The sequence below is a fragment of the Pteropus alecto genome, unplaced genomic scaffold (assembly GCF_000325575.1).
Source record: "Pteropus alecto unplaced genomic scaffold, ASM32557v1 scaffold80, whole genome shotgun sequence".
NCBI lineage: Eukaryota > Metazoa > Chordata > Mammalia > Chiroptera > Pteropodidae > Pteropus > Pteropus alecto.
The window spans coordinates 997,170-1,007,141 of record NW_006430460.1 but is presented as its reverse complement, the minus strand read 5'-3'; the positions used below and the strand labels follow the sequence as shown (position 1 = coordinate 1,007,141).

Below are 9,972 nucleotides of genomic sequence, written 5' to 3'. Positions count from 1 at the left end.
ATTTTTCTTTCAAGAAACACCTGAGTTGCTATTGGTAATAAACACCGAACGCTTCAGCGTGGGCCATCAAGTTGTCTTGTGGCCTGAGCTGTCTGTCCATCATGAACGGAGTGTCACCTGACCCAAGGCAGGAACTTGAGTTCACGCAGCCGCGTCCCATCAGCACGTGGAAGGGGCATATGTATATATGTCACCATCACCGAGGTCAGAGCTCCCTTCAGTCAGAATCTACGGCCTCATGAGGATGACCGATGAGTGGCTGACCGAAAAAGAAAAAAATCGAGGTGTAGTCTACAGGTGTCTGCACAGTATGCTGGTACCGCCCCAAGTGGGTAGCTGCAGACGATAGCCTCACTCTGGGGGGGGGCCCTGGGGACAGTGGTAAAGGACACTGACCCAGTGAATGAATGCAGGACAGTGAAAAAATGGCCATCAATACGAACCTGAGCTAACTCATGGACAGCGGCCAATGGTCTGGTTGGATTGTCAGGAACTTGGACGTGCTTGGAAAGCTGATGGCAGGAGGTCGGTCTGGGGAAGAGGCATATGGATCGATTTCTCTGAATGCACAGAAAATGTGAGGCTACGTATCCCATATGGGCGCTTATAAAGGTGACTGCGGCAGAGCAGGCACCTGATAGCCAGGTGGGCAAGATGGTCCCGCTAGGTGGCACCATGATCCTCTTTTTCCAGCTTCCCCGCTTCTGGCCCAGTGGGCTTCCACATCCAGAGGTCGTGGGGGCAGGGTTACATATTGACAAAGCAACGTGGATTTCTACTCATCAAGACCAGTTCGGCTCTAGTCACTGCTGAGTGCTGGGCCTGCCCTGCGTGGACACCTGCATGGATGTGGCACCACTCCCTGGATGAGGGGAGGTGGCAAGGAGGCCACATGGACTGCTTTTATCACGGGAGGGACACTGCACTGTCTTCACTGGAATAGACACTTGCTCCAGATGCGGACTTGCCTTCCTTGACCGCAAGGCTTTTGCTCAGCCCATCATCCCTGGGCTGGATGCTATTGTCATGGAACTCTAGCCACCACTGCTTCTGGTCGAAGGTAATTTTACAGCGAAGGAAATACGATGATGGCCTCGTGACCATGAACTTCACCGGTCTTACAGGGAAGCAGCCGGCCCAGTTAGAGCTGTGGCATAGACTTACTTTTCCAGGCTCAGTTATTATGACAGCACCTCGCAGGGCTCGTGGGTCCAGGAGTCACGGGGTGAAAATGGGACTGCCACCCCGGAGTCCTCGTCTCTGTAACCCTGGGCTCTGCCCGTTTAGAGATCTTAGCCCCCGTGGGGGGAATGCTTCCGCCAGAGACTCTACAGCCATGGCTCCGTTAAACCGAAAGCTGAGGGCCATCTCCTCGGGCCAGCGAGCCAACAGCGAGGACGCGGAGCTGTCCTTTCTCCTCTGGAGTGATCCATGCTGGTTACAAAGGGGAAACCGGCCCGCTGCTATGCAGTCGGGTGAGGACTTCGTGCTCCCGTGTCCCGTGATTAGTGTCCATGGAAAATGGCAACAATCCAGTGCCTTCGGGACCGATGATGGTCCGTGCCCCCCAGGAATACAGGCCTGGGTCACTTTCCCAGGCGGGAGCCTGACTCTCCGAGGTTCTTGCTGATGACCAGTTGTAGAAATGAGGGCCGTCAGAGTTGACTATTTCTTCTTTACCTTGATGTGAGTATAACTGTATATATGTTAACTATTTTTTCTATTCCTCTGTTTAAGTCCCTACAATATAACATAATATATATCAATGGTAGTTAACCTTATCTCGGCATTTAAGTTGCCAGCTCTCAAAAGGGCAAGGTGACTCAGAAGCAGAAAGAACGATGAACAAAGATGAATAAAGAGATTTATACCCTTTTGGGGGGGGCGGGAGGAAAGGGTTAGTGCATTTTCTGCTTTATGAAAGTTTCGTTCTGCTAGATGGAAGCATGATTTGGCCATTGTCTTTTCTTTGGAAATTGACTTCTGTTTTGTTATATCGTCCGTGTGCGTTCAGCCTTTTAAGAAACCGCCAAACGTTTTCCAAAATGTTTTTATCTACATTTTGCCACGTTTTCATTTACCGTCTCTCACCCTCACCAGCAGTGGATTGCGTGCCGCTCACTGCACACCCTTGCTGACCCGGCTACAAGGTTCACAGGGGACTTCGTCGTGGTTTTAATCTGCCTTTCCCTGATGACCGGTGATGTCCATCAGCTTTTCATGCCTTCGTCGGCCATTTGTATGTCTTCTTCGGCAAAACATCCGTTTAAATCATTTACCCATTTGTAAAACGTGGTTATCTCCTTATCATGGACTGGAAATAAGTTCTTTATATCTCCTGGATAGAAGTCCTCTGTCAGATTTATGTATTACAAGCATTTGCTCCCTGTTTGTGGCTTGCCTTTTTATTTTCTTAATGGTGTCATTTAAAGTGCACAAGTTTTAAATTTTGATGAAGTCTAATTTATTGATTTTTTTTCCCTTACATAACTCACACTTGTGTCTATCTAAAAACCTTTGCTTTCCTTATGGTCATAGACTCTTTCTCTTATACCTTCCTCTAGAAGCTTTATAGTTTTAGTTTTTATATATTTGTTCGAGACCCATTTCTATTTACATTTCTTGTGGTTCTGGGGTAGGTCAAGGTTCGTCCTCCCAAACCCTCCCCATCCCCTCCCCCCCCCCCACTGATAGCTGTTCTAGCAGCCTTTGCTAAAAAGACTTTCCTTTTCTTATTAATTTTTCTCATCATCAATTAATTTGTCAAAAATCAGCTAAGCACATATGAGCAGCACAATTTCTAATCTCGTTGGAACCGCACGTTCCCAAGTCAGGCCATCACCAGCCTCCTCTCCTTAGATAATCTGTAAGACAGATCTAGCTGATACTCGGGCAAAGGAACCTACGTTGACCTTCGCCACACACAGCATGGTGTTTCCTGCACTCCTGGGTGACTCACTTCATTCTCTGCAAACTCGTAACAACACACGGTGTGGTGCGTATTTGCGGTGGGCGAGGGAAGAGGCTTTCTGGTACCATAGTGGTTTCCTGCAGTCTGTGCAAATGTCTGTGGGCCTCTACTCCTCTCTGTCTCTCATCTCCACGTTATCGGCTTCTAGCTTGAGATTCTAGGTCAGGAAGGCCACATCTGTAAACGTCATTTGATTTGTGAATCTCCAGGCTCAGGGCTCTAAGCTCGTGTAGAATTTAACTGACAGAGTTGAGGTTCCGGCAAACTCACTCTCCCTCAGTGTCCTTGCTGTATAATAGCAGGAGAGCGCATCTCTGCTTAGTTAAACTCGGTTCAGAACCATGGGCTGCTCGTGTAAAGAAAGGCCATGGACTGTGGCCGGGGGAGGAGACCGGAGCCTTCAACGTGGCTGCTTGAGTTCTCCCGGAGGCTACCCATGTGTGAGCGACAGCTCGAAGACCGTGGCCGAGCCTTCGTTCCCATCACGGATCCTTCGGATCCGTATCGACCCGACTATTCTTTCGATCGATTGAAACAAAAGGAACTGCTCTGGGACCATCTACGGTTTGTGCCTGGAGTCCGAGGCTACCTCTCTATGTCCCTTCCGGTGTCGCTACCCCAGCTCAGGGGCGTTCTGCGTCCCCAACCCCACTCCCAACTCTTTGTGGAAGGGGGTCCTGCCCCCATGAGTGCCTCGTGAAGGGCAGAGATGTCGTGAGGCGGCCACACGCACCGCACCAAGGTGAGAAGGGAGATAGGTGGGTGTTTTGCCTGACAGCTCCGAAGTGGCCCCGTGTTGCCATGGCGATGGAGGCACGTGGAAGCCAAGTGCACGAGCAGCGTCCCTGTCCCAAATAGCATCTGGTCAGTGCCATCGCCTTCTCTGAATTGCTGCCCCCCCCCACCCCGAGTTCCCGCTTGGCCCCAGCTGTCCTGATCTCTGTTGACAAATGGTTGTCCTTCACGGCGAAATTGCAAACTGCACTCTAATTAATGAATGTGCTAATTATTCTTCCCTACGCCCGGCGCATTTGTCTAACTAACCTGTCACACAGAGAAGCGCAGCCCATGCACCGACCGACGCAGGCGCTGGTGCGGGCGCGGGGGCGGGGAGCGGGGGCTGCCCGTGGCCTTGTCACTGTGGGGCGGGTTCTGCTCAGTCACCTTTACCGACAGGAGCCCGGGGGAATGTTATTTCCTGTGAAATGTATCCGTTTTCCTTTCTTTTCTTTAAGGACGACCGAAGATTGCAGGAACCTTGGATTTTCTGTGTCACTTGCCGAGGGTCGCCATTTACCGCAGAGCAAGCTGTGCTCTCAAACGCCAGGCCACCTGCTCCCCCTCCTCCCCTCCCAGCAAATTCACCGTCACACCTTCTCTGTCTCTCCCCGGGGGAGGGAGTCCCCACAGTGAGCTAGGGAAGCCAGCCTCAGTGTTCAACGCTTCCCCTTGGGAAGGTTTTTTTTTTTGTAGGGATCCTCTGCAACCCCGTTTCTGCCACTTTTCTTAATTCTTTGGTTGAGTTTCAATTCTCTGGTTGCTTTGGTTTTGTAGACGTGGAGACATCCGCTGAGCCTCTTCCTCCTCATTCATTCATTCATTCATTCATTCACCCAGGCCTTATTACGTGGCTGCCCCTGGGGAGTCTGCCACCTGTTTGTTCTTCCTTTTTTCCCAGGAATTCTGGGGAAGAACGATAGTACTCGGGAACAGATCTTTTGGGTGTTCTGCAAATAAAAAGCAAGTTTTATTTTTTCTTTTCTTCCTGCTCCTCTGCCCGGCCCTGGCAGGTCACACTGAGCCGGAGCACATTGGTGGCTAACTGAAAAAAAAAAGAAGGAAGAACCAGGCGGCATTGTAACCGTGCTGGGCCCTTCAGAAATTCTCATGATGAAAGGCAGAGAGCTGGCCCCCACTTCCCCTTCCTGCACAGTGCGGGCCTGGGTGCCACCAAGCAGTCCTCGCTGAGGAGCCCGAAGCCACCAACATGGACCAAGAGACCCTGGGCAATATCGTCCTGTTGGTCATCGTCACCCTCATCAGCGTGGTCCAGAACGGTAAGGGGGCCCCCCCACCGTTGGGGGTAGCACGGGGGCGTTTTTGTTGGCTAGTCGTCTGAGAGTCAGACTTGCACAGATTTGCATATGTGTGTGTGTACGTGCACACACACCTGCTTTATGTGTGTTTCTTCATACTTGAATGTGTAGAGGTGTGTGCATCTCTGCATGGACTCAGGGTCTACCAGTTGAACGGGACGACTAATCCCGTTGGCCGTGCCGGGACGGTGACCTGGAGGCGTCCCGAAAGCCCCCACGGAAGGGCCGGAAGTGCTGGCAGTCAGCATTCCGACATTTAATCAATGTCACCGAACAGGAGGGCTCAAAGCCAGGGAAGGGAAAGTGGATGTGTGTTCACTCAGACTCTGGGCTTTACGCGTGTGGTGGGGGCGACCTCAGGGCATCTGAGGTTACCTGTCAGGCGTAGGCTAAAAAAAAAAATGAATTTCAGGAGTGTGAAAGGGAAACCTCCTTATCCCTCTCTCACCTGAGTACTGCTTTCTTTCTTTTGAAGAAACATGTTCTTTGTGATGTTTTCTTGTTCTATAGCACTGTATAATTTTCGAAGCATGTTTTCATATGTATGATTTATTTACGTAAAGAGAGGGAGAGAGAGAGAGCAGTTTCTCTTGTTTGGGTTTGCATCTCCATGAACCTAGCAGGATGCCCAGACCCGAACGCGTAGGACCGTGTGGGACCTTCTCCTGGAGGCTCCGGGCGAGGGCTACGTCAGACTCTTTTCTAAGTAGCTCCTGTGGCTTTGCATCCCGTAGTGTATGAAGATGGAGCAAACGGGAGCCCTTACTAAGGGCGGCTGTGTCACTTCATGGCAATTCCCAGCACGCTCTGGGAACTTAAGTGTTCAACCAACCTGGGATCTTCTGATTTTCCCCCCAACTCAAGTGTGGACCGAGGCTGGTGATCAGCCTTCCGGGCACAGAGCACGGCTTCTCCGTGGCCCCCCATGCATCGGAGCCCCAGCTTCGCACACCCCGCGCTTATGTCCTGGGGGCGACAACTTGGTGACTTCCTGACCCCGACGTTTTCGTACTAGATCGCACGCAGTGGCAGTGGGGGAGCGGGGCGGCTCCAGAGGGAACATGGAGCACTTGGACGGCCACTTCCACGCGGGCACCGTGCCCGGGCCCTCTCCGTTTGTGCAAGACGTTCGCTCATTACACCTGCACACACCTACAGGGACCCGGCTGTGTGCCAGGCAGTGGCCAGTGCATGGGGTGCAGCAGTGGACAGGCAGCTACAGTCCCAGCCCCCAGGGAGGGAAGGGCAGTGGGGGAAGGTGAGCAGAAGTCTGCGATGACCTCTCTGTGGAGGCTGTGACGTGGGCGGGGGTTGGGCAGTGCTAGCTAAACTCCGCGGGGTCTCCCCTCCGCCCTTCCCCATGAACCCACCAATGCAGCTGACGGGTGTCGGGGCCGGAAGCTGGTGCCCTCACACTCGCCTGGGCGGACAGGGCTGAGCTCGACTGGGAGGTTGGCTCTGAGCTGCTCCCTCTCAGTTCAGAGCTGGTGGTGGCCTGGGGGAGCTGCAGTGTCTCCTGCTGTGACAAGTCTTCTTCATCTCTCCTAAGGGAGAGGCACCAGGACCGGCCCTGGGCTGTCAGGCGGGTGCTGGCCTTTTCTGTGGTGACCTAGCAAACCGTGAGCAGACTTGAGCTGGATGGGGACACTTCAGTTATTTTGGGCAGGTGGGGTTAAGGAATCCGTTGGTATGGGGGAGGGGCGGATTTAGATGGCCAAATGTCTAAAGGCCATTTAAGGCAGAAGAAGACAGCAGTGTCCTCGCTCACAGGGTTTCGCCAGCTGACCAGTGGGATGCGGGCTTCCTGGTGGGGGACACACGTGTGGACAAGCACGGAGCTTCTGTTTTGGGCGGGAGGCTTTTTCATGCTGGGTGGACCCCACACTGGCCCCTGTCACAGACTCTGTCCCTCCCCAGTCCCCTCTGAGCTGTTCCAGCCACATGGGGGCAGAGTGACCTCACAGCACTGTCCTAGCCTGGGGAAGGGACTGTTTGCTCTTCTGAGCCCCTCGGTGGCTTAGGACGAGCTGTGCTGCTCTCTGAGACGCAGCCCTGGGCTCCCGCTGTCCACCGTTAAACACGCCACGTAGGAAGTAAGAAAATCCCCGGGGACCTGGGGCAGGCACCTCGGCTTGTTGTCAAGTGAGCTTTAGGCAAAGACAAAGGCCTGAATGTGTGTCCAGAGGCGTCTTTGCAATTCTAATCAACCTCAGCCACAGACCCACCTTACAGACTCGGGAAAACATGCAAAGATGGTGCTTTCCTCCCCCTGCCTCCCCCCCCACCCATGTCATTCCGCTCCCTTCCTGTTAGTTTTTAAAAATATTTACATGCTGTTGCCAGGCACCGCACACTTCGTCTTTGTCCCTAGCCAGGTCCAGTCACGTCCGTCCGTGTGGCCGCCGGGGCTCTGTGCTCTCGTACACGCGTGAGCTTGGTTCTTGGGGGGCTGGGCGGCCACCACCTCAGCTGCCTTCTTGCTGCGAAGCCAAGACGGGGGACACAATGCCCTGTGGTCTTCGGGGTCTGTGGACTGTGATGGGGAGGGTAGGAGAGCTGGCAGGAGCACCCGCCTTTCCTCGACACCCCTGGTACACCTGCTTGACACACACACACACAGCGAGTCTCGGCAGCACCGTGTTGGAAGGTCACACACCCCAACCCGGGCGTGACCGGCCCTAGGCGCCGGCTCCTGAGCCATGACACTCTCTGTTGCAAAAGTCTTTACACCGTCCTCAGTGGCTCCTGCCGGACACCCCGCTGGCGGGGGGCTCGCGACCCACCGAGCGTGCCCCGACGGCGGTGAGGGTCCAGGAGTGTTTGCTCGCGTCCAGCACAGCGCTTCCTGCTGGACGTGACCCTGTCTCGTTTCGTCCCTGCCCCCTTGGAAACAGATCCTCTTGTTACTCCTGTTTTACAGTTAAGCAGAGTGGGGTTCGGGGAGGCTGGACCGTTGGTTGGGGGTCCTCGAGCCGGGAGTGGTGACGCCAGAATGCGAACCCTTTCCGAAGCGCGGCCGCGTGCCCGGCGTGCCCGCTGCCCGGAAGGTCCTTCCTAACGCTGAGCGGAAACCCGCCCCGTGCTTCTGCCTCCCGGTCACGGCTCTGTTCTCCGGAAAGGCTCAGCCCGTGCTGCCGCTACCGCCTCCACGAAGTCAGCTGTGACCCATCTTCTCCTCCATATCGTTTCTCACGTGGCTTGGCTTCCAGCGTCCCTGGTCCCTGGGGTTACCCGCCCATCTTGCCGGGTTCTTCTGCAACTGCGGATTCGGGCGTCCCCCATGCAGAGCGACTGTTGCCGAGGTCCAGACCATTCCACGAAAACGACCCACGTGCGACGTGGCCCTTTGAGGACCCACATCGCTGCCCGCTCAGACTAACTCCGCGGCTCACCGAGATCTCGTGATCTCTTTCATGCGACTCTGAAGACGTTGTCTGGCGTCTCCGACCCTGGCTTTCCTCCGCCGGGAGGCCTTGTGTGACATGAAGTCGGGAAGGCCCTGGCAGCACCCAGCGAGCAGTCAGCCTTCTCTCTCTGCGTCTCTGGCCCCACCCCTCATGTTCTCTGGTTTGGCCTAATGTTAGCTGTGAGCCAAGGGACGCATGTGAGTGGTCCTTGTGCACGCAGTGTCTGCAGCCTGTGGGGCGATGACAAGGGAGTGAGCGTGAGGGGCTTGGGGGGTGGGCAAGGCCAGCCCAACTCTTCCAAGTGTAGATTAGAAGGAAGGAGAGTGGAGGATCGGACGGAGACAGGCTTGTTTCTGTCTTGTTTTCGGGGCGAGAAAGATCTGGGTATGTTTCTGGGGTAAAGAGGAGAAAAAAAAAAGAGACTGGAGGTTCAGGAAATGGGGGACACACCAATGAAGCAGAGGCCTGAAGAGGTGGCAGGAACAGGCAGAGGGCCGGCCTGGAAGAGAGGAAGGGGTTTGTCCTCTGAGCGAGGGGCTGACGCAGAGAAGTGTGGCCGTCCTGACACTCCCTCGGGGCATGAGCTCGGAGGCCGGGACGTCACCCCGGGTTCTCGAGAGACTAAGCTCAGAGTTCTGGGGAGGCTTCCGGGGCTCAGGCGTGCCCTCAAGCCCTGTGTGGCCGGTGAAATGCGGGCAGCGGGTGTCACAGGGTGAGTGAGGGCACTGCGCCTGGTGCCAGCGGCGTCTGCGCCTCACGGCGTGATGCCAACACGGTTATGTGGCCTCCCTGAGCCGCAGCGTCCTCGTCTGCGTGGGGACAGCTCCGCCCCTGTCACGGAGTTGGCGCAGGTGCCAGCGGCGTCTGCGCCTCACGGCGTGATGCCGACGCGGTTATGTGGCCTCCCTGAGCCGTAGCGTCCTCGTCTACGAGGTGGGGACAGCTCCGCCCCCGTCACGGAGTTGGCGCGAGGCCCGGCAGGGAACCAACGCCTCGTGCCTAGCGTGGGTCCCCCTGCCCACAAGCCAGGCCGTTCCAGGAGGGACCGCGTGGAAGGCCTTTAGTCACGTACGCGATGGGTAAGAGGCCTTTTCCACGCCTTCCGAAGAGGTGAATACGGAGTTGACGAAGAGGAATCCTGTGGCACGTCCCCGAGAATCTCACAAAGGATCGGAAGCGGGGGGTTCATTTGCAGCCCGGCACCCCATCTGTAGACCAGCCGGCCGGGTGCTGTCTGCTCGGAGGCAGCACCTCTTAGGGTCTGCAGCTGTGACCCTCGTCAGCTCCCTGCCATCTCCCCCGTCCTGGGCTCATTCCTCTGCACCTTCGTCCCCACGCTAAACACGCTGACTTTCCGATCGTGCCGTCCCTCAGCCTACACCCATCCATAACTCCCTGTTTTTCTCCAGACGGAAGCCAATTCCGAATGTCCTAACCTGGCTCTCGCCAAGGTCACGGTCTCACGGGCGCACCCAGGGGCCGCGTGTCGGGTGTCAGG

The 9,972-nt window shown here is 55.5% G+C and overlaps 1 protein-coding gene across 1 annotated transcript in view; it reads left to right on the top strand.

Annotated features, from left to right (window-relative positions):
• Positions 1 to 4,874: 4,874 nt before the first annotated feature.
• Positions 4,875 to 9,972, top strand: part of ALOX5AP (arachidonate 5-lipoxygenase activating protein) — a 15,412-nt gene continuing 10,314 nt past the window's right edge. The window contains exon 1 of the mRNA XM_006904799.2: positions 4,875 to 5,028. Coding sequence (XP_006904861.1) covers positions 4,959 to 5,028 — 70 coding nt within the window. The 5' untranslated portion in view covers positions 4,875 to 4,958. The remainder of the gene's footprint in view (positions 5,029 to 9,972) is intronic.